At 36.8% G+C, this 27,886-nt stretch overlaps 4 protein-coding genes and 1 non-coding gene across 5 annotated transcripts; 2 read left to right on the top strand and 3 right to left on the bottom strand.

Moving 5' to 3' along the window:
* Positions 1-1,169: 1,169 nt before the first annotated feature.
* On the bottom strand, positions 1,170-7,168 carry LOC132171067 (transcription initiation factor TFIID subunit). Its single transcript, XM_059582283.2, has 6 exons — positions 6,770-7,168; positions 6,589-6,695; positions 3,731-4,551; positions 2,399-2,531; positions 1,597-1,931; positions 1,170-1,505 (listed from the first exon to the last, which is right to left on the bottom strand). Exons 1-6 carry the CDS (start codon positions 7,077-7,079, stop codon positions 1,382-1,384), a joined length of 1,830 nt encoding a protein of 609 aa, XP_059438266.2. The 5' UTR covers positions 7,080-7,168; the 3' UTR covers positions 1,170-1,381.
* A 2,091-nt stretch (positions 7,169-9,259) lies between these two features.
* TRNAR-CCU (transfer RNA arginine (anticodon CCU)) lies at positions 9,260-9,332 on the bottom strand. The gene has a single exon. It is a non-coding gene; the product is annotated as a tRNA-Arg (tRNA).
* Positions 9,333-14,550: 5,218 nt separating this feature from the next.
* On the top strand, positions 14,551-18,838 carry LOC132170542 (Protein kinase superfamily protein). Its single transcript, XM_059581554.2, has 9 exons — positions 14,551-14,685; positions 14,763-14,855; positions 15,062-15,562; positions 17,082-17,339; positions 17,514-17,668; positions 17,748-17,827; positions 17,919-18,054; positions 18,146-18,295; positions 18,365-18,838. Exons 2-9 carry the CDS (start codon positions 14,843-14,845, stop codon positions 18,527-18,529), a joined length of 1,458 nt encoding a protein of 485 aa, XP_059437537.2. The 5' UTR covers positions 14,551-14,685; positions 14,763-14,842; the 3' UTR covers positions 18,530-18,838.
* Positions 18,839-19,787: 949 nt separating this feature from the next.
* Positions 19,788-20,733, top strand: LOC132172290 (Tetratricopeptide repeat (TPR)-like superfamily protein). Its single transcript, XM_059583763.2, has one exon. The coding sequence runs from the start codon at positions 19,949-19,951 to the stop codon at positions 20,582-20,584; it is 636 nt and encodes a 211-aa protein (XP_059439746.2). The 5' UTR covers positions 19,788-19,948; the 3' UTR covers positions 20,585-20,733.
* A 1,209-nt stretch (positions 20,734-21,942) lies between these two features.
* Positions 21,943-27,096, bottom strand: AIL7 (AINTEGUMENTA-like 7). Its single transcript, XM_059582524.2, has 10 exons — positions 26,601-27,096; positions 26,298-26,490; positions 25,199-25,742; positions 24,777-24,859; positions 23,729-23,737; positions 23,506-23,594; positions 23,254-23,327; positions 23,093-23,143; positions 22,923-22,999; positions 21,943-22,755 (listed from the first exon to the last, which is right to left on the bottom strand). Exons 2-10 carry the CDS (start codon positions 26,434-26,436, stop codon positions 22,286-22,288), a joined length of 1,536 nt encoding a protein of 511 aa, XP_059438507.1. The 5' UTR covers positions 26,437-26,490; positions 26,601-27,096; the 3' UTR covers positions 21,943-22,285.
* Positions 27,097-27,886: the final 790 nt, after the last annotated feature.

The following is a 27,886-nucleotide window of genomic DNA, read 5'->3' as shown; positions in this document are numbered from 1 at the left end:
CCTTAATATTGAATGAACCGTGTAAATTCTTGTGTTCTCATGTATGATTGTTTTATGTAATGTATTTTGATCGTAATCTATTGCACCATCACTATGGACTCAACAAAGACTAAAAGAAGTTTCATGGAGCCATGTTCCCGTTATCATGGTTTTGGTGTTTGAATTTGGGGGTGTTTAAATCACTAGTTTTCCTATAAGTTTAAGCTGACTCAACGACTCAAGAGTCTAAACACAAAATTTAACAGTCATGAAGAAAATGAGATATAGACTATGGTATCAATTTTTAGATATAAGCAACAATGTTCTCTCATTATTGAGGAAACATGTACCGCCACTTTTCGAAGATGAGCCCTCCATTGGATCATTACTTGATGCCTCGATGCAATCATGGTTGTAGAACAAGAATACGGTGTTGTGTGCGGTTGGAGACTAGTGCTCAAATGGATCCAAACCCTTTATGGGACTAAAACAAATAGAATGACTATGCTAATCTACCAAAAATGGAATAAATACAACATTGGGCTCTAAGAAAACGAAGTGGTTCGGTTGGTGCGGACTCGGTTGAGCTACTCGAAGGATTTTAGGAGCGAACCAGAGGTCATGGGATTGTTTGGACGAGATAGGGGCCGCAGTTAAGGATATTAGCTCACCGGTCTGTCGGGGTTTCTAGACTCACTGTGGTTGGGGCGGGGCTTAGTGCATGATAGAGGCATTTCAATTTAGCCGTGCAGTTATTATGTCCTTCTTGACCGACCTAGGATTAGTGGCTAGGTTTTTGGAAGAGAGGCAAGCATGAAGTAAGAATGGAAGTACCCAGGAACGAATAAGACGGGACATTTACCAGAGACTGTGGCCCAGAAACTGAGGTTGGTGATGAACGATGAGGAGGGAAAGATTCATCGGGACAGAGCTAAAGAAATGACGACCATAGTCGGAGACAAGGCCCTCCAGACCAAATACATTGTCAAATTTGTTTACTTCCTTGAGAACCGGCAACAGGCATTTCACCAATGGTTTTTTGTTCTTTTATTGATTGAAACTCCCTTCAAAATGATTCACTCTCATTTTATGTTGATTGAAACCGGGTGAGAACAGAAGTAGCACCCTTGCAAATTCAACCTTTGTAGATAGAAGTAATGGTGTTAAAACGGATAGTAAACACGCCAATGTAACTGAAAAAAGGTGCTGCTGACGGACATTATTAATTAGATAAATTGGTAGAGTTACAGGGAGTCTAACTACATACTTTATCATCACCAATAAATGCTATCTACATATCTCTACATACATAATGCAGCGAAAAGAGAGCAAACTATTGCAGAAAAAGTACCAGCCCGCACGTCTGTGTGTGTGTACACTAAATGATCATATGCTCGCAAAGCTACTTACTCGAAGGGGACATCAACCTACTTTCCTCGGTATCATGTTTTGATGAAGCATCCCCACCCATCAATTCCTGAAAGCCCTCCACCTTCACCGGTGGCGCTCTAACAATGCCCATGTTCCTGCACGCAAACAAGAAAACTCGTAAGAATTACAATTTCTTATGCTAATGGCCATCAGTGGAAAGCATTGTTATTTAGTGTTTTCTCTTACTGTGTCTGAATTTGGGGCATTTGAAGGGAAGACATCTGTCTAAATTGACTCCCAGGTTGAGCATGGAGAGTCGACATTGCAGCAATCTGTTGCGGCCGGAACTGCTTCTGGGGATGTCTGGCATTGATAGAGTTGAAGGCATTGCCATCCATTGGTAGTTCTGATGGGGCTTCAATCTTAACTTGTACCATTGGTCTGTCCTTCTCCGTATCCATACCAGGGCGAGGAGTGGATTGTGGTTGGCGTCTTCGCAACTGCTGCTGCTGCTGTTGCTGAAAAGCCAGATTTTGGGGATGAACAATTTGCTGCATCTGTGGATGTATTTGTCTAGGCATCTGTAGGTCAAAAATTGAAATGGCATCAGCATACTAATAATGCCAAACTATGTTGTCAACTTAGGAGAAAAAGAATAATAATAACACCACATCATGCAAATGTCAACATTGAAAATCTACTGATACAATGAAACTCTAAAAACTGAAGGAGATTTTTCTGAAATCTAGAATCCACACCGCTGAACTTAGTCTACACAAAAAGCTTGTTCTTAGAAAATACTGAAGGGACCGCAGGTGCAAAAATGTTTAGAAACATCATTTCTTTCAATGATCTCCGGGTAAGGAAAAAAAGAGCTTGTGGTTTGTCAAAAGGTTAGACACCATAACTTGATATAGACACAAAGATAACTGGAAATTAGCATCAGCTAGCTGAATTTTGCAATTCCATGAACAAACCAGCAAATTATACAAGGAACCGAAGCAATACACAGGTAAAATTCAGAGAAATCGAAAGTAGATGCACATACTTGCTGGGGTAGTAGGATGGAACTATGGTGCTGTGACTGCAACTGTGGCTGGATTCCCTGAAGCTGCTGCTGAGTTTGTTGTACAAAATTCCTGGAGCCATCCTTTACATGCTCCGCCAATGGCCCCAAATTACTAGTGAGAAAAGAGAAATATGTTTGGTAAGAATAAATTAGAAAATTGGCGTAACCATTGATATTACTAATGAAAAATACAAGTGCACACAAATTTGAAACAAATTATATCTAAAAGAAGTGAAAGATTAAATTCAAAGCCAAACCAATGTCCGTATATTTTGACTCTGTCAGACTTGTATACTAGAACTAGATCATTTGTCAAATTATGCCAAATGGCATAACACAGATTTTTTGGACATTGATTTTCCCTGAACCTATTTTAACATTATCAGCTATTCAATTAAATATCAAACCATTTAAAACCATTTGATTGGTCTAATCAAGGCCTCAAAAGACTATGCAATCATTTATGGCCAGAAGATCAGCCAAGCTTAAAACATTTCACTTTTTTGCAATTAATTTAGATTAATTGGATATAAGTTGCTGTAAAGGTGGGAGATATAAAGGTACACACGGACGGGAGTACTTGTAGACAGGGCATGAAATTGCCCTCTTGCCAAATTAGTTGGTTTAGGAACCGCTAATCAATAAGCAAGGCAATGCGAGTAATTAGATGTGTGTGTGTGTGTGCGTGTGAGAGAGAGAGAGAGAGAGAGAGAGAGAGAGAGAGTTCTTGAAAGCCCTAATATATGCAACTGAAAAAAAAAAAATCAAAAAAATCAAAATAGCACTTTGATTCTAATTATGTGTCTGATTTCAATTTTGTTCTTCAACTATCAATTGTTTCAACCTCCTAAAATTTTTTAAAATGGTTCAATATTATCCTTACATTGTCTCGCAATCATTCTGCAAATGGATGTTATTAATACAGAAGATATTTTATACATATATCGTAGAATATTGATGAGGTACATTTTGTGACTATTTAATATCATGAAACTCTGCAATTCCATGAATATTCTACACAAAAGTTTCATGATATTAAAAAGTAAAAGAGAAGTCACAAAATTAACAACTAGAACATTTTTCAAAATGAAGCCAAAACATGCTTATCCAAGACATAATTCAAGACCAGCAGACCATGCAACTATAAGTTTGATCATATACACATGTAGGAATAGGCAGACACAAACACAGAAAACTAATATACAACTTATTGTGCTCATCTCTCTGCAATTGAAAGTGAACAAAACCAACATGAAAGTAAAATAACAATTATATTATGATAGCACAAAGTAAAGGAGATATCAAACTTACCCATATCCCAATGTTTTAAGGAACATCTTAATTAATTCAGTAGCTGAACACTGCTTTCTGTAACTATCAGAAAGAACTTTCAATATTCGGCCTAATTTACATACATGACAGCTCAGCAACTGAGAGAAGACTTCCACTGGAACTTCCGTGGCACCATCAAACCCCACACTTGTCAACATTCGTGCTATTACCTTTCGAGACATCTGTGACGCTTGCTCTGGACCAATACGTTTCCTGTTCCCTTCAGACCCAACTCTTCCACGAGATAAGCTTCCTCCGTGTTCCGTGCTAAGGTACTCAGGCCTGATACCCAGCCTCTCAATCATCACAGGGCTCCTGGTGATAACTTGAGGCAAGGTATCAAGAACTCCATAAAACTCCACTTTCTGGTTTTCATCCACTCTATCTATTGGGGAGAGTGCACTATCAGGCACACAGTTCAATGTAAACATTGTCTCTGGGAAAAAAGGTATATCATCTTCAATAAAATTACTGCCATTTAAAGCAGAATTTGGATACATGTTTGGTGCATTTTCCACCATGGAATTTCCATAGCTCATGTAGTGATCCTCCTTAATAGCCATGCGCCTTTTCTTATGCTTCTCAACAAGTCTGAGATAAGCAGACATCTCTTCAGGTGTACGTTTTTCTGGTTCATGGTCCCCAGATGACAACCTATAGGGTTTGCTAGCTCTATACTTCTCAATAAACTGATTATACCATGTTTCAGGCAGTTCTTCATTCCTGAATCTCTGTGGTATGTTATCAATCTCAGATTCACCATATCTTGATCCGATGCTAAAAGCTGCCCTTGATTGAATCTGCACAATTGAGTCCATATGTTGGCTAACCCAATGAAAATTGTTCAAAAAAAGGGTACAGTACCATCTATAATCAAATGCCCTTGTGCCATGGAAGATACAAAAGATATGATAAGTTGATGGCAGAAGCACAATATCATATGACTTATTATTCCTGTCTATGATTCAAGCCCAGCTCAAAGTTGTCTTAAAATAAACACAATGGCACCAACATGGGGTGAAGCTTAGGAATATGCATACTCGAGGTGACTTGGCTCGATTAAACCTTTTGTGATGAAAAACACAAAAACATTGGTATGTAATCTCCTCTAAATGAAAGGAAGTCAATAGTTGTTTTTACCCCAAGAGAGGAAAAGAAAAAATTTGAACTAGTGACTTCCGCTTCATAGAGCTCAGTTCCTCAACTGATTGAGCTACCCTTGGGGTCCAATAAAGGAGGTTGATAGTAGAAAAATGAAACCATACAACATCAGGTTTTATATATATATTATCCCATTATGGGAAGGAAATATATGGTTGTTGTGTGCTTTGTACTGTTTCATAAAGTTGTTTGACAATACCTTAAGAAAATAGCAAAGATAGTGACATGGCATATGAAAATCAATTTAGCCTCATATTAAGGTGGACCGTAAAAATTACATTTTTGTTTAAGTTACAGTTTGAAAGGTCTGAAAAGATGAAAAACCCTTCAAATGGTCTTTAACAACTTGGACAAGGAATGCAATTGACCCTAAACGCATAATCTATTGGAGTTTAGAAGAGGATGGAGTTTATGAATAGTACGTAGACATGTAAGACAAAGGCATGGCAACTATAAGAACAAGGCATTTTCTTTTCATGTGAATAAGAAATTTTTAGAAGACACCAAGGCAGCTTGACCCAAGTAGACACAAAACATCCAACACCATACCCAAGAAGCAGAGAAAAATCTGAAAATATATAGAACCTTGAAAAACAAGAAAAGGAAAATGAGGAATAGGGTCAGCCCTTTCATCCAACAACATGAAGTGAGCAAAAAAAATATCCTTCAATTCGAGCAAAGCTTCATGCCCCTCAACTCAAAATCAAAATTGATGCCTGGCCTTATTGATGGTGCTATTGTTGAGCTATTGATGATGCTGGTCTCCATCAATAGCTCAAATCACCTCAAATCAAACAAACACCTCAAATCAAAATTGATGGTGCTGGTCTCCATGCTAGGCACTTTCAACTACTACCAAAATCCCTGTGCCAACAAGCAAATGTCTCCAAGACTGGGTGTGGCAGACTGAAGACACCCAATCAAAGAGAGCAAAAACCATTACAACTCCCTAAGAGAATAGTAAAATGTAAATGCAAAAGAATGTTATCTACAACCTACAATTTACACATACAACACCAATTCACATCAACTTGACAATAATTAAATGATATGCCCTAATTTGTGTAGTCAAGTCAAATGCACAAATAGGTCCTCAGTTATGCTCCAGACAAGCAATATGGTTTCCTTCATAAAACTAATCAGGTCAAATGCTGGATCAGGATTGTAACGGTAAGCTCCATAATGAGAAATTTCTATGATAAGCAAATTACATTATATGTAACATTTCAGAGTTGGGCTATATCAATAAAATGGATTCTTTGGAGGTTTTATAACCCTTAAAAGAGAAGCTAAGAGACCAAGTATGCTTTACAGTACAGTAAATATCCAACTTGAAGAAAACGAATTTCTCATAAAATGAAGAGGCTATAGCTGCACAATTGTTGACTTGAGATAAACGAGTAAAAAGACAAGAAGTGGCATGCAAACAATGGGGTTAGAGGTAGCCCAAAGTGACAAAATATAATAGGAAAAACGACTAAAGGAAGCTCAAAAACGATGTGAACTGGGGTAGGGCTGAGCTTGATTCCTACTAAGGGAAGAATACAGCTCTACCCATAGTAGAATAGCGAACCAAATTTCACGTAGTCGCCCTAAATTTCGTTGGGAACTTAGAAAGTTTCAGCGAACCAAATGCAACAAAGCAATTCGAAATAAATGGAATTGTGGAAGGGAACCTTGGACGACGCCGGATTGGACGAAACACCACCTTCCCGCTGTTGAGCCCCATCTTGCGCTGTGTTCTCCAGCGTGAAGTAGACGTCGTCCCCGTGCAATCGCAAATCTGCAACCATAGCGTCAATCACAAACCAAAGTATCCAAGAAAACAAAAAACGCTAAAAATCCGATTAGACTCACAAGTCGAATTGAGCTTCGAAACGGCAAGAGAAGAAGACGCGAGCGACGAAGAAGAGGAAGGATTGGAGCGGAGGAAGAGGGAGACGCAGGCCTTGTCGAAGAGGAGCGCTCGAGCGCGGAGTTGAAGCTGGATCTGAGCCCTAGATTTGGACTCGTCGGCTCGCATGAAGGCCTCCCACGAGGAAGGCGATGCCAGGTAGTGGACGAAGTTGGCGTGGTTTGACTCGCCCAGCCACTGGCTCCACACCCCGCAACTCTCTAGCTTTTTGGCCAGCTCGAAGCCGCGACCCTCGTCGCCCAATAGAGCCATCGTTTTGGGAGGGAATTGAGCACTAACTACGGAAGGACTCGCTCTCTCAGAGAACTGGAATATTGAACGGGTTTTGCCGTTTTGGTAATTAACTCGAGAGAACGAGGAAAACTAAAGCAGAGCATTCTCAATAGAATAGCTTTATCTAAAATAACTCTTAAGATGTTTAAAAAATTTTTTATATTAAATTAGTCAAAAAAAAATGTAAAATAGATATTTAATTGGAAGAGCTAAAAAAAAAAAGCTAAATGTAGCAGCACTTTTCAAATGAGCTATTTTATTTTTCATTGTTTCTCTCACCTATTTTTTCTTTTTCTCAAATCTTTTCCTACTTTTTCTCTACATGTTCTCTTTTTTCCAAAATTTTTCCCATTTTTCCTCTCACATGTTCTCTTTTTCTCAAAACTTTTATTGCTTTTAATAATATTTTAATAGAATAGATAAAAATATAGCTAATCGGATGTAGAAACATTTAAAAACGGCTTAGCTAACCTAGATAAAAGTGAGTTTTGAGAAGTCATTTACATAAAAATATGGTTCTTCTATTGAAAATGCTCAAGGTATTCTTTAAGTTACGTCAGCAATTAAAAACTTCACATTTGCCCATAGAAGTCAACGTCACAAAATTCCCACTTCATTATTATTATTATTATTATTATTATTTAGAGAAAAGAGAAAGGCCAAAATTTAATAAAATTCTCATATTTTGCTCATCAAAATTTTAAGTGACAAAGTGTGCATGGCCTAAATTGATGGCAAATGACACTTTGCCACCTAGAATTTTGATGGACAAAATGTAGAGATTTTATTAGATTCTAACATTAGAAAAAAAAAAAAAAAAAAAAAAAAAAAAAAAAAAAGGGGATGATGTAGCATCTTACCACATTAACTTATATGAACAAAATATAAAATTTTTATTAGATTTTAGTCTATCTCAAATTCATGTGAGATTCCACGTGAAGCTGGAGTGCCACCTAAATTTTTTTGAAGGTCAAAATAATAGTAACAATTAAGAGGTGACCATACAACTTACAGTCACTCTCAAACAGTGTCATGCTCATGGATGGTCAATCATCCCCCTGAGGAGAAGAAGGGGTGATTGAACACCACCACCAAACTTTTGGTAGCGGTTGCAACCAAATTTGATGATCACAATTACTCTCGTATGGTAGTCGGAGGTGACGCTAATCCAAAGAAAGAGAGAGGATTTGTGCAAAACAAACAATTATTGGCCAATGCTGTAGTGCCACATTGCACTATCACATTATCCACTGCTTTTGCCTATTTCTTCCACTATTTTTACACGGATATGTAGTTTTAGGGCTCATCCTGCACAATATTGTTGTATATGCCACATAGAAGATTAGGATATCCTGAGAGATTAATATAATCCAATCCAATTGTAGGAAGAGAATAGGTTAGGCCTTTTATTTACCATGCATTATCATTTAAAATTGTTTGCTTCTAAACATAAGAATTATGGGCAGAGTTTTCCTTCAACCCCGTCAGTAATTGGCATGTATCTCTTTGTATGTGAAAAACACACGTTTTTAAAATAGTATGTGGTTCTCATATGCTTTTCTAATAAAATTTTTTTCAAATTTTTCATTGCAATTTAAAAAAATATGTGATTGTCACATGTAAAAGAACATATGTATTTTTTATAGATTGGGTTTGTAATTTGGCGGAAATCTTTGTCAATTCCACTACGTTCAATGTATTACTTTGGTTTTCAATAAGGAATTGGTACAAATTAAGTCATTTGCACCTTTCATCAAGATGGAATAACAAAGTAAGTGTTGTGGAAACACCAAATCTATCAATTATCTACAATTTTTTTTATTTTTTTTAAAAAAAAAACGAAATAAAGAACAAATCAAAATATAAAGATAAATCTTAAATAAATAAAAAAATAAAGATAAAAATTTAGTATTTTCACAACACTCTTTTTTGTTGTTTCATGTTAACGTGTTATTATCTTAATAAAAGATATAAAAGACTTAGTTTTGTGCCAATTCCATTTAAAAATTATTCTCAATAATATTCAATCGAATACTAGAAAGGCTCATATGCGATCGGGAAAAAAAAAAAAATCAATTTTTAATTGTATCATTGTGTTGTGTCTAACTGGCTATGCAAAACAGCTCTTTGCTTTGGCAAAATAGTTTATTGACAATGCACGCGCCAGGTAGGGGTCGAACCTACGACTTTCTGCTTAGGAAACAGACGCTCTATCCACTGAGCTACAGGCGCTTTTTATGTTTAATTATGCGTACTCTAAAATTAAATAATATATAAACTGCCTGCATGCTTCATCCTTTTTTTTTTTTTTTTTTTAAAGTGGTTTTTCAGCCTTTTTAAAATGAATGATAAATTCGAGACAGCCTGCCAGGAGGTGGGTCCCCCCTCCTATTGAGAAGCCACCAATTTCCTCGAATCAGAGGAGAGTCGGTCCTGCGGATTATACAAACACTTTTTTCTTGTTATTCATATATAGCTTTGGTATTAAATATTTAAATTGCCAGTCGTGTCTTTAATTGTTGATACGATATTTAAATTACCAATATTCATCCTTTTACACCCGACCCAACAGGGTCTATTCGGGTCGAACAACTGGGCCTAAAATCAGAAGGCAAAGAATCCTCTAATACAGCCACCAGATATAGCACAATTTGATACCCAATTACGATTGTATGAGGCAAAGAATTTGGTCTCATTATCTGGCCAAGCTAAGAGCCATACCGTACTATCGGGTGGTACATGACAAGGGTCGTATCTCATAGAGAACACTAACCGAATGTCATGCTTGACCAAGGGCCTACCCTATCCTGAACAACATGCATGAGAAAGAGACACTCCATCTCTATGTGTGCAACGACAATAAACCATTTCAGGTACATTATTTTTAAACACCCACAGTTGTTACATGTATTTTTCTTATCGACTTAAGCATCGAAGGCTTAAGTTATCTACTTTCCTCTATCATTTTATTGATTTTTTTTTTTTTTTTTCCTGAAATCTTGTTAAATCTTGTTTAGAGTTAGTTTGACCTCTTGAACATTACAATTTACACAATTCCATCAAAATTAATAGACATGTTCTTTTGTTACATTAATATTTGTGAGATCGAGCAGGTGGAAAGTAATTGTCCTTTCAAGTTTTTCAATGGTAACCATTGGGAGAGCTCCTGTTGGAGAACTACATGACCTGATGACCAGGCAGCTATGAGCTTGAATGGCATCCAATGAGTTAGTAAAAATATATGGAAGACACAAGCTTATACAAGTGAGCTAAGATTATATAATTTAGCTATGATGGACGGGGTGGCAATTTGTGTTGATATACGATTATATACAATTCAGATCCTTCAACCGTAATTTGCTAATTTCGTATTGAATTCAAATCAAATTTGCAAATCGTGCAAAAAATAGTCAGTTTGATGGAGCTTGATGCCTGTCATAGACAAAAGATCTCTAAAAGATGCACTCCACTAATCCTACTTGGATACTATGTTTGAAACTTAATCAAGTAACTAGTAGTAAAAACCTTCCAACTAGTACATGAACTCCCACCAAAAATTACTCATAACCAATGTAAGTAAGACTCCCACAAATAGCCATCATTTTATGTATTACGAAAGAGTATTATTAGAGGTATTATAATTTTATTATAAGTTCTTTACAAATTGATGTAATTTATTGATGTGAGAGGGTTAACTAACCTTTGAATTGGCCATTACTCATTATAAAATGGGAAAGCAGCCCAAAGAAGTGAAGAACCACTCTCTCTGCAGATAGAATTTGATTCAGTCAGGCCTTATCCGAAGCACTTAACCCACATGTGGCTTTTATGTTTTTGTACACTTTGGTGGGGGCTTACAAATAGTCCAAAAACACTAAATATTTTGTACAAATGCATGATCTCACATGTATGCTAAATGTTAGCGACCCATTTTTTGGTTGTTTATTATTAGGTTGGAGCAACTGATCCATCTTTTGGGGCATACCTTAACCACCCCCAACAGTGCCATCATCCCCACGTATCTTTCCCCATTTCAGTCTCTCTTCTCGGTTGGTGTCCTACTATACTATACATCAATTTGGAGGAGGACAAAAGTTTTTTTTTTTTTTTTTTTCATTTTATATTAAAAAAAACTATTCAAAATAAAAAACACCCAAAAACTTTTTTCACGGTTAAAAGATACCCTAAAAAAACAAATTAAAAAACAAAAGAGATTCTCATAAATGTTTTAAATTATTTTTTAGTTAAAAGGTCCACTCTTTTGGTCCCCTTTAACAATACAATGAGGCCCATCGAAATCTGCAATTGTGATACCTTTTTTGTTGGTATTATTAAAAAAAAAAAAAAGTGGAAGAGAATTCAGTTAAACGCACTTCCCTAACTGAAGTGACCTTTGGAGGCTTGGTGAGGTTGGTGGGCTTTGTGTTCTCGGACTATATGCGTTGGAAATGTTTGAAGTCATCTACATAACGGGTTTAGTTCACCCACTTAATTGATAACTCTTCTCCACTTTCCATTTTATACCACTTTCTTGATTGCGATGGCCCAAATCATCATAACTAATTCAATGTCAAAGGGAACCCAACTCTAATTACAAATTCGGTCGGTCTCTCGCTCTTTCCGTCAACTGACGTGTCAATTTACGTAAAATCTGTTATATTACGTGTGAAACTTATCACGTTTTAAAACTGACGACCACGTCAATTGTAGTATTTCTAGGTTTTTTTTTTTTTTTTTTTTTTCGATCGAAATGTTTGGTTAATCGAGTGATAAGTGTGCCAAAATATTAGGTTGTTGGGGAAATTTATCTTCTGTCCTTCCTTTAACATTTGATAATTAATTTTATATTTGAAGTCAAATGGAAGAAAAAAGCTTGGCACAGTCGATTCATTTAACATATGCCTTTTTATTGCTGAGATAGGCCACATGCGTTTTAGTTGAGTAGTGGGTAAAATTCCTACTGTTCGAGGTCTTTAAAAAATAATAAATAAATAAAAACTGTATAATTTAAGTGAAGATAAAATGTCATTTCTTTAATGTAGAATTTAAGCATTTGTTGAACTTTTCTTCCAAAGATCAAGTGTGTAGTTATTAATAGATGATTTAGGGTTTGTTTGGGAGTGCGTTTTTTAAAAAATAATCTGCATTTTTAAATAAAATTGCAATTTTAGAGTATTTGGAATTGCGATTTTAAAAACGCAAGTTTTAAAATTGTGAAAAAATTCGCGATTTCTATAAGCTGATTAGGGGGTGCTTATTTAAAAAAAGTGCAAATTTAAACCAAAATTACGATTTCAATTAAAACAATATTTGGCGCAATATTTACTTATTTGGCCATGAAACCGTAATTATATGCTAACGTTATCAAAACACTCAATTGATAACATTTTTAAAAAAAAGTATTTACATGTTTTACCAAGCGTCTATGCGATTTTAAAAAGTAGTGATTTTAAAAACACAATTTTTAAAATGAGACTTATTGAAATCGCTCTCCCAAGCAGGCTCTTAGTATTCTAAACTCCTTTTGTTATAATATTAATTTAAATTATTAAATCTATTATTTTCTATCGGCTTAAACTTTTGAAATAAATGATGATTTAATATATATTATAGTCCAAAGTTTATGTGATTTTAATTAAATATTCTACTTATTAGGAATCATTTATTAAAAATGAATACTATTAGAATATTTATTTAAATGATTAAGTCTTACTATTTTCTATCAACTTATTTTTTTGTTGTTGAATAAATGGTAGTTAAACATTATCCTCTTGTGTGAAAGCAGTTAATTAAACTGATTAGCATTCAAAGAATCAATATACATCATGATATTTTTGTTTAGAACAAGTCATCATCTGAAACCACGTTTGACCAAAAATTATTTGAATTCCAATGGAATATTGAAGCAGAGTTGAGATTTTCGGCAGCTTGAGGTCTTCCCAGCGTTTGCCAAAGTTTGACGTAGCCAATTTTTTTTAAAAAAAAAAAATTGAAAAAGAAAGATATTAAAGGAAAATCCAAATTTAAAGTATTAGCACTAAATTTGAGGTATTAACACCAAATTTGAGGTATTAGCACCAAATTTAGGATGATCGAATCCCTTTTGAGTGATACAATCCCTAAATGGTTAACCTTTCACTCCTAGATTTTAATTTTGAATCAAAAAACAAGTTTTGAGACATTAAAAATTAAATATTAACTTATAAAAATTTAATTAACAAAAAAAAATTACAAAATTTTTATTATTATTATTTTTTAATATATGTCCTACGCTAGGCTGCCTTTTGGCAACCGCATAGCAGGACTCATTGGGGCATGTACAAGGATAAATATCCGAAAAGTCATGCTTTTAGGGATCTCATAATCTCATTTATTCAGGTAAATGTTCAGACAATTCAAACAAGTGATGGCTCGAACTGTCTAAGCATGTGTCAAATCGCGCCACATACTCGGACATAAATTGTCTTATTACATTGCATTAAGACAACTTATTACACCCTATCAGAATCCAAAAGAAGGATAATAATGGTGTTGTTAGGCAACACGTCATCCTCAGAGCTTGCTTATAGTTTTCGTCTTCAAAGGCTCCGAAACTTGGCTAGACATAAAGCTTTCTTAAAGAAGAAGACAGTTTTATTACAGGTAATATGCGATGCCTCCTTGTCTCATGTCCATCATTCATTAGAGGACCTCATATATGCAAGTGGTGCTTTCTTCTAGCATGCGCTCATTATTCAGCATGATCATATATTATTCTTTAATTTTGTTAAAATTAAAAAAATAATAATAATAATGATAAAAAATAAAAAAATAAAAAATAAAAAAGGAAAAAGGAAAAACAGAAAGAAAAAAACAAATTGGAGTTTGGTAAACACAAAGGGTGAAGGAAAATAGTAAAAATAACGTTTTATTGGTAATAGTCCCTTAATCATAACATACATTTTAAAACTGGTAAATCAAACTAATACTCAACATAGAAACCTCTAAATTCAAAATGGCAGAATTCGCCCGAAAATCTACGAAGAAATTCGTCCCATCATCCAATTGTTGAAGAAACATCCAATCGTGTGGTACGGACATGGGTATTCCCTATGTCCATCGAAAAACAAAAACACAAATACAAAATTAAAAAATAAAATAAAAAAGATTTTGGATCACATAAAAAAGATCTTCCTTCTCAATCCCGAAAATGCCCTTGAAAACTTCAAAATATTACATTCATTTATTTTCATCGGTCGTTATATTCCCCACCCCTCCTCCCCACTCCTCCCGCGCTTAATGACAACGCTTTTAACCGTTAGTCGCGGCAAAAATCACGAACGTAAATACCAACGGTCAGGATTGCATCACGAGAAACAATATTTAAAAGAAAAATAAAAAAATAACTGTGGGAAGCAAGCGTACATCTAAATACGGGGAAAGGTGTATAAATATAGCATATATTCCAAGCACCCTCGAACTGGTTTTCGCTTGATCTAAACCTCCGAGAATAACCACCTCCCAAAGATATACCATTTTTAACGATCTTCTCTCTCTCTTTCTCTCCATATTGTTCCTCTCTCTGGACTCCCCGAATGTAATGAAGGTTGTTCATTTTTGTTTGTTTCAGTCTTTGGTTTTTTGTTTTTTGTTTTTTTTTTCTTATGAGGTTATTTCTTCCAGGATTATAGGTGGTCTGGGTCTTAACCAAGTAGGGATTCAAGAGTTTCGGGAAATCTGAGAAGATCCAGGACGCCTTAACCATGTCTGTTGAAGGTAAAATATATGTATTAATTCCAATTTTAGTTATGTTTGAACGTGGGGAAGCAAAAGTCTCTGAAACTGAAACGGTGTTTAATATAACTATTGGGGTTGTTGAAGAGCAACGTTTAGTTTTCTTTCCCTTTGTTTTCTCGGGAACCAAACGAAGGGTCTGGGTTTTCCATTGCTGAAGCTGCTCTTTCGTATTATGGCTTACGCAGAGATAAACAGAGGCGAAACAGAGGAAAACCCAGAAATAGAAACAGAGCAAGAGCCAGAGCCAGAGGCAGAACAAGAACCAAATGTTGCTATAAAAAAGTTGGAACTTTCAGACGACGACGACACGTCCCCAAGAGGCGTTCTGGAAATACCTGTTCTGGGCACACCGGACTCGGACCACAGCGGGAGCAGCAGCTTCAGCTCGTCGTGTGTCTCTCCGCTGCAAAAACCGACGGTGACTCCTCAACTCCGAGAGAGCCATAGTGGGTCGCACTGGAAGTCAGTGATCGAGGCCTTGAAGAAGAAATCGAGGAGGAGATTCTCGACCATCCCGTCGCTGGGTTCGAGCTACGACGTTTCGAAGAAGAACCTGAAATGGAAGTTGGCTCGGATTCGGTGCGCCGAGGAAGGAATTGATTACGAAGGGGTTTCGATGCCCAAGCCGTCGTGGAGGAACTTTGACTATGCCGAGCTCTCGGCTGCTACTGATAATTTCAGTCCTGGTATGAATATACATTTTCTTTCTTTTCCTATTTTGTGTTTTTCAAAGTATTCTAGAGAGTTTGATTATGGATTGTTCAAAATTCTGAGTTGAAAGTAATATCTGAAGTTTAAACTTTAATTTTACAATTTATGTCCATTTCAATTAAATATATAATACTATTGGCAAGACGTGTCATGTACTTTGAAGTTTCTTAACCTAATCAGAATCCTATAGTCAAGTTTGGATCGAATTAGAAATTGTTTATTTGTTTTGATATTACGACAAGCTAACAATTTTAAATAAGAAGGTAGAGTAGATTCAATTTTTAAATCTAAAACTGCATTTTCTGATGCTTATAGACTAATAAAAAAGAAAAATTTAATCCTTGTTTTAACATATTTGTAGCCAAAAGCCACTTAAACTTTCACATACCGAATCAAGCGGCAGCCGGTCCGTAGTACACGGACTAACTTTGTCTTATTTATAAAATGAGGTGTTATTAGGTTGGAAAATTTGGACAACCTAAGAGATGAGGTTATAGGTTATAGGATTAGGATTATTTGTTCCGAACAAATGTGTCCTGCATTTTAGACTAATCTAAGCAAGTAGATTGTGCAACCCTTTTCTTATAACATATTTAATAGGCACATAATGTAAAGGGTGATGTTTTTACTTCTTATTTGAAGAAGTAAACCATTGTATTTATTTTGGGCGCTACTTAGAAACCTTATATAATGATACTCCTCTCCTAAGGCTAAGGAGAAGGAAATGTAGAGTAATTATAGTCAAAAGCTTGTGGCTTGAGTGTATGAATGTTCACTACCCCGGCAGAATCTATCAACTAACTAGTGTTGACTGAAAATTTGCGACCAGACGCCTAAAACTTTTCTTTGGGAGGCGACTTTTTGACCAAATTTTGATTGGATGGGAAAACAGGAAACGGATTGTGGGACCTGGCTGCTTGACCTGTGTACCTAACCTAGGAAAAACCTAGGCGTGCCGGTGTTTTAGGTTGCCGGTGGGTCCCTGCTCTAGTTGACTACCTTTGGCAGCAAGTTGGAGTAGGTTTGGAGAGTTAAAGTTGCTGATAGTTAAGCATCTCTGCAAAGATCTTGTTTGCTATCCCAAAGAAGTTTTCTCTTGTTTTAGCCACTCATTTTTTCCAAAGATTTTTCCCCAATATTTATTGAATTTGGAAATTAAAGATTAAGGTGGTGTTTGGTAAACCCTTTTGTTGTGGGTTTTTTCTTCTTTTTGAACTTTTGAAGGGGTCAACTTTATGCAGTTGCCTGCTGTAGCTTTAAATAATCGATGTTGACGAGCTTTTTGTCAGATTTTGGTCATTGTTTGCAACAGTTTTCTGGCTAATGACTAGTTATAATCAATGGTACTGGACGACAGCAGTAGACCTAGAAGTCGTTGATTGAATAATACTGAGTTTATCAGCAACGTATTAAATTCTTGTTAAATTGTCAATATTTATTTATTGGTTAGTATTTTGGAATATGATTCTAATTTTTGTAACAAAATTTTGATAGAGAACTTGATTGGGAAAGGCGGGCATGCAGAGGTGTACAAAGGATGCTTGTCCGATGGTCAAGTTGTAGCAGTAAAAAGGATAACAAAAAAGGAGAAGAAAGATGAGGATAGAATTAGCGATTTCTTGTCAGAGCTTGGGATTATTGCACACATAAACCACCCCAATGCTGCTCGATTGCTTGGTTTTGGTATTGATGGTGGTCTGCACCTTGTCCTTCAATTCTCCCCGCATGGGAGCCTTTCTTCTCTGCTATTTGGTGCTGTCTCAATCTCTGTTTGATTCTTGATTCTTTTGTTATGTGTTGTTCATTTTGAACTGATGGAAATTTCCCAATTGAACCCACTAAGAACAATGAAATGTACGTTAACCAATGATCATGGATTTATTTTTGGCTGATGAAGAGACATCAACATCAACATCATCATTTCAGGTTCATCTGAGTGTCTGGAGTGGAAGATAAGGTTTAAGGTGGCTGCAGGGGTAGCGGAAGGATTGCAATATCTCCATCACAAGTGCCATAGGCGTATCATTCACAGAGACATCAAAGCCTCTAATATATTACTCACCCAAGATTACGATGCTCAGGTATCTATTTTTGTTGCTCACAGTTTCTGCATTCAAATGGAAACAAGTAGAATTTTCAGACCTCATCTTTAACATGCAGATTTCTGATTTTGGACTCGCAAAGTGGCTGCCGGAAAAATGGGCTCACCACGTTGTCTTCCCTATAGAGGGCACATTCGGGTTAACAATATTGCATCATTTCTCATTTCAATTACTTCAAAAGGGTTAAAAGTGATCATCTGGGCTTACGAATCTTTTTATGGATCTTCAGGTATTTGGCTCCTGAATATTTCATGCATGGAATTGTTGATGAGAAAACCGATGTATTTGCCTTTGGGGTTTTGTTGCTGGAGCTCATAACTGGTCGCCGTGCTGTTGATTCAAGCCGACAAAGCCTTGTCATCTGGGTATTATGCTTTTGCTGATGTTATAATATTGACGAACATATTTGCAGATGATGAGAAATAATCTTCTTTCTTTCTTCTTGGCTATGCATAGGCAAAACCATTACTGGACACGAGTAGTGTTAAGGAATTAGCAGATCCTCGACTAGAACATGCTTACGATCCTGGTGAGATGAGACGTGCCATGTACACGGCTTCAGTGTGCATCCACCATTTACCCGGCATGCGTCCACAAATGAACCGGGTATGATGCTATAATCATATATATATATATGATTACTGATTACTGATGCAAATTGGTGCATTCATTCAGGTTGTGCAGTTACTAAAGGCGGAGGGCGGACCGCTCGAACCGAATCAAAAGTCGTTGTCAACGGCATCGAGATCTCTCCTTTTCAATGCTTGTGACCTGGAAGACTATACTTGCACGAACTATCTCAATGACCTCAATCGTCACAGGCAACTTGTGATGGAATAATCCTCAACATCTGCCCTAGAGTGTTCCCTTAATTATTGCTTACTTGTCTGTGTGAATGTTGTAAATTGGTATGGCCCTGCAGTTTTATATGTGGGTGAAGCCGGAAGTTTCACCAGCTAGTGTATTTCCTCAGCTGATCTCTCAACATGATGTAGCTTTCTTGTCACTTGTCTGTCCTTAACTTATAGAGCATAGTAGTGAATAGCGGCGTATTTAAAATCGCCAATCTAATGGAAAACCTCTGCACAACCAACAAAAGACAATTTGTGTATAGGGTACTGTTTGTATTGCAATTTGCAAAGTTGGAAATCCAGTGCCTTGATTGGAAGCAAACTATAACGGATTTGTTCTTGTTTTTGTTTCCCGTATAAGAACACTCAAAAATCACGGTAAAAGGCCAGATGGGCCGAATTCATTTAAGAAAGCTGAAGAAAAATATATGAATTGGGTTTGAAAAACGAATACCCAAAAAAGCGGCCCAAAGTATGAGTTGGGTTTGAGCATCTCCTTTTTGGTATATGATATGGAATTGGAATTTAATATGCCATAGTATGACAAAGTGTATACCAATTGAAATGCCAAGAAAACACCATATAGTAGAACAAAAAGCCAGCTAACAAAAAGTTTTTCTTTAAATTAGGATGAAAATAATTTCTTCAATTCTTTTATTAAATTGACATTTATTCTTAAAGCACATAATTCTTATATATATATATTAATCATAAAAAAAAAAAATCATGTTAGTTGGAAGCAGTTTTAACCTAGTATTTAACTTGATCTTCAAAAGTTCCAAAAGCATTCCCAATGGAAAAGCCAAATGTTACTTTTATCTAAAATGACTCTTCAAATGTTTAAAAAACCTCCTACATTGGATGAACAAAAAAAAAAATGTAAAATGGATGTTTGATTAGAAGAGCTAAAAAAAAAGTTAAATGTAGCAGCACTTTTTAATTGAGCTATTTTATTTTTCATTGTTTCTCTCACATGTTTTTTCTTTTTCCAAATATTTTCCTACTTTTTCTCTGCATATTCTCTTTTTTCCAAATTTTTTTCTATTTTTCCTCTCACATGTTCTCTTTTTCCCAAAACTTTTCTTACTTTTAATAATATTTTAATAGAATAGATAGAAATATAGCTAATCGGATGTAGAGACATTTTAAAATGACTTAGCTAAACTAGATAAAAGTGAGTTTTGATGAACTATTTTACATAAAAATATGGCTCCTCCATTATGAATGCTCAGTTTTTTACAGTTTTGGGCGTTGGACCAACCGCCATGATAACGTTGTCGTGCTCGAAATGAACGGTCCAGATCGGTTTACAAAAAAAAAAACTCCAAAGTCCATGCTGGTTCCAAACCTTTCAGAATCAAATCCTACCATCCGTCAAATTCTAGAAAGAGAAAGAACTTGAGAGAGAATGGCACCAGAGATTGTGCTCCAATTGGCGCTCCTAACCCTAACCCTAGCAATGTTCATCGCGATCCGCAAGTTCCCCAGAGAAGCCCTGAGGAAGCTCCGAACCAGGCACCGAGCGACTCTCCAATCCAACCGCCACTTCGCCCACGGGTCCACCCTCCTGGCTCAGGCCCGAGTGGCCCACCCGGCCCAGTCCCTGGCCCACGCAAAGTCCGCTCTGTTCGAAGCCCAAAAGGCCCTCTCTCTCTCCCCCAAGGATCCGGGACCACTCGTCCTCAAAGCCCTAGCTCTGGACCTCATGGGGCACAAGAGCTCCGCTCTGAGATCGCTGGACCTAGCACTGTCGTCTCCGCGAGTGAGGTCGCTCGCGGAGAGTGAGCGTGGGGACGCGCTGGTTAAGAGGGCCGAGTTGAAGCTGGCGACGAATCGGAGGCGAAGGGTTGACTCGGCCTTGGAGGACCTGGTGGAGGCGGTGAGGCTGGGAGGAAGTACCAAAGCTACGGCGTTTTGTTTGCTGGGAGAGTGTTACGAGCGTAAGGGGATGAGAGAGGCGGCTAAGGAGGCTTTTGAAGGGGCCTTGAGGGTCGAGCCTGGGTCCGTCGCGGCCCGTCAGGGATTGGATCGCTTGGGCCCATGAACTTTGGGCTTGGTTCGAGTCGACCTTGTCATTCATTTGCTGAAAAGTAAATAATAATCCAAAGGCTAAGCTCTTGTGAGAAACGCTACTTTTACTCCTTTTTTTTTTTTTTTGGTGTATAGGAACCACGTGTATTTGTGTTAAGAGTATTCTACCGTGTATGATTTTTTTTTATCTTAGTTATTATTTTAAAATTAAATTATCAGTGATTATTTTCTATCAGAATTCATAATCATAATTTAACCAAGAGATAAATAGTCAATTATGAGGCATTTTGGCTTTTTTTGTAAAACTATAAACCCTATCAGCAACAAAGGTTTGCATTTTGCTTAACCAAAAACAGAAAGAAAAAAGAAAAAAAAAAAAAAAAAGGATTCAATTCCAAGTATTTTTACAATTACAATCTTTTAAATTCTCTGGTGCCTTACAATTTGATGATATAAAATTAAAAATCAGCATTCATATATGCCCTCGTAAAGAAATAATACTTAAAGGGCTAATTTTCATTTGTATGTCATTTCAACAGTATGATAGTTAGCATTACGCTACAGACAAAAAAAATAAAATAAATAAATCTAAATTAGCTTAAAATCTTAGACAAAGTTTTGTTGTAACCTAATATACTAAGGTGATGTGTCCAAAATATATTTTCCTTGTATGAGAAAACTTTGTTCCAAAATGTTTTCAGGAATCGGGTATGGCTCAATTCCGATCTAAAATTTTTAAGAAATAGTTAAATCGGTTGAAAATCACGCAAAACTTCTCATTTTCCTCTCCTTGGTGAATATGTGAGGAAAAAAAAAACCCTTAGTAAAATGGGCCGAAAAAACATGTACAAATAAAGCAAATGAAAGAGCAAGGGGTTGATTGAAAATGGGCCAAGTTAGATGACCACAAAGGACTCCATCATCTCATAGCCCTGTAGTTGAAGTGATGTCCATAGAAAGCCATTGGAGGATGGAGACTTCTCAAGCTTTTCTCTTTTTGGCTCGCTAGCTATAAAGATACACACAGCTACCTCCATGACAGCCATTAGAGGTCTCTAAGCTCAGAAGCATGTAGTCGGATAAAACGACAGCAGATCTAGTACAGGCCAACCAGCTCAAGCATGTCACCCCATAAAGATAAAGTCCACTTCTCTTTTAAAGAGAATTTATATATATATATATATATATATATATATATAGAGGGAATTTCTGAAAAGTCCTCCCTGATGGTGATCATATTGATGGCAACTTCCAAAATAGTGCAGAGATTGGGGGGGAAAAAGAAGAAAAGCGACAAAACAAAGACGTCAGGTACGATCTAGTGACTTCAAGCAGCATAAGATTCTACTCTGACCAACGACCATTCAAGAGGAACAACCGAACAAACTCAAAAATGAATTAGAATATGAAAAGGCATTATCATAATAATACAAGAAAGGAAAATACTTAGAAAATTTTTGCAACTAGTACTGATGCCCTGTTCCAAAAGTATTCCATCTCAGCACTGTAAACCATTGAGGGCCATAAGTTTACTTACAAAATCCAGCTTCCTACAGTAACTAGAACTTTAGCCTTCAGACAAAAAAAAACCTCCTCGCCCCATGTTAAATAGGCGAATCAGAGAGAAACTGTGAGGGGTCAGAGCTTCTGGTAATGTTAGCTGCATTGTCACCATCTATCAGAGAGGTGAAGGGAAAACTATTAAGGTCACATGTCAATAGGGCTGGTGATGGTGAGGCCACAAGAAAAACTCAGCTGCTGCTGCCGGAAATATATGATTAACTGGAGTTGCGGTAGTCGACGACCCCGGGGACTCAGAAGCGCTGCCTCCGATGATGTTGTTAGGTTGAAAGTGCTGCAACAATTGGTGATGATAGAATGCCGTTGCGGCATCAATTGGGATTCCACAAGGAATGGAAGAAATTGGAGGGAGTGGCTGAATGGCAGCAAAATTGATACTGTTGCTGCCGCTGCTGCACTGGGGTTGCTGATGATGAGTGTGGCTTAGAGATGGTTTTTGCTCCGATTCGAGCTTCAACCGCTTGGCTGCCCCACCTATGGGTAGAGAACTCTTGCCAATTGCTTCCACATCATACCTGTTCATCTCAAAATTTGTCACAGCATTTGCACCCCTAAACTTTATGGCTGCAATATCATATGCCTCTGCAGCTTCCTCTTCAGTGGCTGTCACCATTGAACAAAAAACAAAATCTCAGTAATCAAAAGCGGCCTCCAAAGGATTGATCAAATTCAATTCACTAAGACTAGATAGGTCGGTTTTTAAACAAGCAAGATGATCACTTCTATTTGTGGCACAAAGTAGTTGAAGTTAATTAAACTTATATATTTACCAAAAGTTCCAAGATACAAGTCTTTGTTTCCGGCAACTCGGCCTATCCTCGCCTGCCAACGACCCTGCTGATGATGCCTGGAAGATCAAAATAATACACGAAACTCGTTAGCACACATTGAATAAACACATGCAGGAAAGCACAGGAGAAAAGCATATATATGTCCAGACCTTGTTACACCCCTGTATATAGAGGCTCCCCTTGAAAAACCGCTACTTTTCCTATAAGAAAGAGGGTTAAAAAAAAATGAAGAAAAATATTAAGCAACTATACCATTAACCAAAGAAGAGGTTAAACGGACAAAATTAGTAACGGGTGCTAGTATGCTTACCTTCTTAGAGATGCAATGAATTCTTGCTTGCTCACATGTTTCATCTCTTCCACTTCTTTGGCATAATTCGAGACCTAAAAACGAGAAGCGAATGGACCATTTGTTAATGTGTTTTGAAAGACCTTTTTTTGTTTGTGGTTTGAAAAAGTGTTTCGTGAAATAAATATGAAAATAATTTTTTTATTTTAATGAATATTTTGTGCTTGGAGTGTTTGTTTGCAAACAACTGAGTTCTAGACGTGAGTATCTTACAGGGAAGTTGGTGGTTGCAGAGGAACCCCAGTATTTTAGTGCTGCCAAATCATAAGCTCTAGCTGCCTTTTCTTCCTTGTCATATCCACCTGATCGTTTGCATCAGATAATTATAAGTAATAATTAACAAATTAACACTATGGAATTCATTAATCCAGAATTAGATTAAATATATAGAGTTTCAATAGCCAATGCAGAAAAAGTAAAATGGAAAATCTCTTACCCAAGTATACTGTGGACCAAAATCAAAGATGAGCCAGCAGCCGCACATGCAAGATCCAAAGTTACATGCAAAATGTATAGAATGTCAACATCAGCTAATAAAATGGTCAAAATGTTCTGCCTGATGATTATTTTACTAGACAAACAACTAATAAAAAGAACAACGTGATTTGCATGCAATAGCATATGTCTGGAGTTCAATTCCTTTTTCCATTGCAGTGGATTGCCATTATCTCTCCTTCACAAGATATAAATCTGTCTCGTCAATTTAATTAGTTATAAGGGCTTCTCGACCAAACTCTCTGAATCATTTTATGAATTATGAATAGAGGGATTTAGTGGTAAAAGTTGTAGTACCCAAACTTTTTTTATTTTGTTTCATGATTGCCAAAAATGTACCTGCTTTATCCAAACAAAACTAGTTGGGCCTACAAACCAAACTTGATCAAAGCAAAGAATTAGCAACCTTTAGAGAATGAATCTTTAACCCTGCGCATTAAAGACCCACTTTCAATCAATTTCGGCGACGACAGTGGGCACTTTTTTATTTTAAGTTCAAATTTGAAATGGGTGCGGTGGTCAAAGCCAGGCTAGGTGTGGAGGATGAAAGCAAAAGCAAAAGTTAAAAAGCCAACTGGGAAGATATCAGACACATTATTGAAGTCTGCAACACGTCCTGTGCAGGAGGAAGGTGGGGGATGGGGTGGAGGTCGCATCAGCAACCTCGCAGAAGTGAAAGAAACCCGAAGCCAAATGAAGAACCAAATGAGAAAAATGGCGGCACATCCGATCAAATCAATTGAAAGAAAGAAAGAAAGAAAAGAGAAATTTCAGAACAGTGTAGTACAATCTGTGCATGTATACCATCAGTCAATCATATATTAGACAGGTTGGAAAGATGTGTAACTGGAGCTTCACGTCCTCCTCAACCAGTAGTAATTAATACCAGTGCAAATTTCTCACAGATATATATATATATATATATATATATATATATATATGAATAAGAGAGAGACAGAGAGAGACAGAGAGAGAGGGGAGGAGAGGACCTTGACGTCCCTTTCTAGCCTGACCCTCCCTTCTACAGCTGTTGTCCCATAGATGCGCTTCATATCTACCCGTCCACCTGTGTCTGCATCAATGCACAAAAAACAAAAGTCAGAAAATTTTACAAGTCATATTAGGTACCTTATTTTTCTATTCAAAAAAAAAAAAAATAGACAATTCAAAGAATCTTCAGGAATGGCAAATGGGGTTTAACCAGATTTTCCTATTTGGTATTTTAATTCAAATTACTGTACATATTTTAGTACTCAAGGAGTGTTTTGTGGCTTTCTGCTCGCTATGAGGGGGTACACAACATCTCCATCAAAAATAATCAAAACCCAATACGAATCGGTGGCTTTTAACATTTCTCCCAAACCCCACAAAATCAATACCCAAAAAATACAAAATCCAATAATAAAAATACCTGGTGACCCCTCTGTAGATTGAAGTTCGCTGACCAAAAGTATCAGCTATCTTCTTAGTGCTATCAGGCTCAGCCGTGACAATGGCGGCCTTCTCAGAGCTCTGAGTGACCCCAAGAGACAGAGCCCCCTTGGCACAGTTTGAGAACCCCAACTCGCTCCCAGCTGACTCAATCGACTGACCCGCAAACTCCCCACAAGCGAGCTGAGTCCTAGGGACTGACGCCGAGTCATCCACTTCCGAGCCCGAGTTCGTAGAAAAAGCTTGGAACCCGGCGAGTGCTTTGAGATCTTGTTGCTCGTTGAAGTAGGCTGAGCCCTGGTCGTAGATTTGGGTCAGCGACGAGTCCTGAGTCTCCGTTTGGCTGTCGGAGTACCGGACCATCGACGACGAGTCGCCCAGAAAGTCTTCTAGCTTTGGAACCGGATGGTTTTGGCTGTGTGGGTCAATGAAGCTGGTGAGAATAGACGAGTCTGCTAAGCTTGTTTTGGCTTGGTTTTCTTCTCCTTCGGTGCAGAACACTTGGGACTTGGGATTTGTCCAGCCTACACGAAAAATGTAAAAGGAAAACTCAGAATCACGAACTCTGAGTCTACTCAGCCATACCCGTTTGGTTGCTGAGAAAAAAAATAAAGGAATAGGAAAAATGGGTCATAGATTTTTTTTTTTCTTTCGTACTTGTGTTAATCGCTACAGAGAACTGAAAGAATAGTATCCTAAATGTAATCATATTCGAAAGTTCAGTTATGTCAGGAACTGTAGAAGTGAGAACCTTCAAATTTTTGAAAACCGGGAAAAAAGGAAAGAACACAAAACAATGATTCGAAACGGTATTAGTATTACCCACTGTTTCTCTCAAATCTCTCAGCAACCAAACAGAAAAGTTTGGCTGGCGTTAAGCTGACACTGTGAGATTTTTTAGTCGGTTAGTTGCAGATCAGTATGAACAAAACTATCAAAACTCATAACAAGTAGTTTTTCACAAGAACAATTGAAAAAAACACCAAAACATTTCCTTCTTTCTCCCACAGTTTCTCAGCAGCCAAACAGGACCAAAAGGGTGTTATACTGAGAGGACAAAAAAAAAGTTGGTTAATTACCGTTTGCATAGAAGTTATCGATCAAGTAGTGAGGAGAGGCAGTGGAGGAGCTCTCATAGGTGATGTACTGAGACTCGGAGGACCTCAGCATTTCCATCGGAGACAGCGAGAAAGATAACCAATTACTCGCTGGAGCCATTATTTTGCTTCTGCTTTACAAACCTTTTGCTTTCTTTTTCCCTTCCTCTTAAATCTGAACAAAAACAACAACCAAACACAAAACATTTTCACATATAAAACAAATCTTTCCTAGGAAACAAACAAACAAAATAAAACCAACTTTAACCACGAAACCGAAATTACCCCAGCCGTTACAAAAAACTTGCTCATCAAGCTCCAAAACACACTCCAAGCCGAAGTATAGTACGTACGATAATCACGAAGCTGAGTCACTCCAAACCCATTCGACAAGATTGATAACCCCAAAAAAGTCCAAGGTAAAATGACTAGGTTGCAGTGAAAATAAAAAAGCTCCTAGCGACACAATGCATGCAAACACAAACCAAAACCCATTCGCCAGAGTTCAAAGTTGCGTCAAAAACTGAAACAACACTCACTTTGCACAGAGAAAGAATCTAGGAGAGCGAAATAGTTTTAAAGAGAACCTGGGCTCTACTTGATGCTGTGAGAGAGAGAGAGAGAGAGAGAGAAACTGAAAGAGATATTAAGAGGGAGAGAGATATATATAAATATAAATATAAGAACAGTAATACATAAAAAAAAAAAAAAAACTGAGAGAAGTGACTTTTGGCTCTGCGGGGAAGAAAATTTGTCTGAAACAAGGTCGCGGAAGATCCGGGCTAGCGGAAATTAGAGACTTTGTTTAGGAGGGGGGGGGTGCTAGTTGGGCATCTTTGACATTTTTGCCCTTGCTCTTATTTTATGAGATTTCTAAACACTTGTCCTACATGCAGCTTTCCTGCTTTCGAACTACTGGTGGGTTGATGTCGGTCTCTGGTTGATCCGTAATCAAATTTATGTTTTGGGTTTTTGAAAATCTGACATTTTTTTTTTTCTTTTTTTTTTAATGGCATACACAAACAGGAACAAAATCCAAAACAAAAAAATTAATTAAGGATGCAGGGGAGGGAGCACATATAATATTTTTAGTTTCTCTAATAAAGATTTCGCATTTTTAATAAAATAAAAAATAAACTATTTTAAAATAGAGTAATGCTATAAATTATATTTTAAAATATCTTAGTGTTTTTTTTTTTTTTTTTGGTGTTCTTCTAATTCTATTGGTACGTTGTTACATTTAAAAAAAAAATATATACACGTAGGATTCAAAAAAAAATCATAAAAAATCATAGCATTACTCTTTAAAAATAGAATAATAATATAAAAAAATTAAAAAGTTTACCACAAACAAATTCCAAAAAAAATAAAAAAAATCTATTTTCAGAATCGATAACCCAAATAAGATTTTAATCCAGAAATATTTAAAAAATGATGAATAAACATGATATTTTTTTTGTTTCATGATGTGGAGTTAAAAAGGTCTAATCAAATAAATAACCAGTGAAAATTTAGTGAGAGCTGCATTTATTTTTCTGGTGAACCCTAATGATTTATTTAGTTAGGGAGTA

This window comes from Corylus avellana, chromosome 1, assembly GCF_965113065.1.
Source record: "Corylus avellana chromosome 1, dhCorAvel1.hap1.2, whole genome shotgun sequence".
Classification (NCBI taxonomy): Eukaryota; Viridiplantae; Streptophyta; class Magnoliopsida; order Fagales; family Betulaceae; genus Corylus; species Corylus avellana.
The sequence above is the reverse complement of the archived record's forward strand: the minus strand, read 5'-3'. Positions and strand labels throughout refer to the sequence as shown.

Bases quoted from the DNA above. Each gene is read 5' to 3' on its own strand.
- LOC132172290 (XM_059583763.2), top strand. From the start codon at position 19,949: ATGGCACCAGAGATTGTGCTCCAATTGGCGCTCCTAACCCTAACCCTA.
- LOC132170542 (XM_059581554.2), top strand. The intron at 17,669-17,747 runs GTATCTATTTTT...TTTAACATGCAG, and splicing joins CCCAAGATTACGATGCTCAG to ATTTCTGATTTTGGACTCGC. The intron at 18,296-18,364 runs GTATGATGCTAT...GCATTCATTCAG, and splicing joins TGCGTCCACAAATGAACCGG to GTTGTGCAGTTACTAAAGGC.
- AIL7 (XM_059582524.2), bottom strand. From the start codon at position 26,436: ATGGCTCCAGCGAGTAATTGGTTATCTTTCTCGCTGTCTCCGATGGAA. The intron at 23,144-23,253 runs GTAAGCATACTA...TCTTTCTTATAG, and splicing joins TTCATTGCATCTCTAAGAAG to GAAAAGTAGCGGTTTTTCAA. The intron at 23,000-23,092 runs GTCTGGACATAT...TTGATCTTCCAG, and splicing joins ATATACAGGGGTGTAACAAG to GCATCATCAGCAGGGTCGTT.
- LOC132171067 (XM_059582283.2), bottom strand. From the start codon at position 7,079: ATGGCTCTATTGGGCGACGAGGGTCGCGGCTTCGAGCTGGCCAAAAAG. The intron at 4,552-6,588 runs GTTCCCTTCCAC...TCAATTGTGCAG, and splicing joins CCAATCCGGCGTCGTCCAAG to ATTCAATCAAGGGCAGCTTT. The intron at 2,532-3,730 runs GTAAGTTTGATA...TTTTCTCACTAG, and splicing joins CTTAAAACATTGGGATATGG to TAATTTGGGGCCATTGGCGG.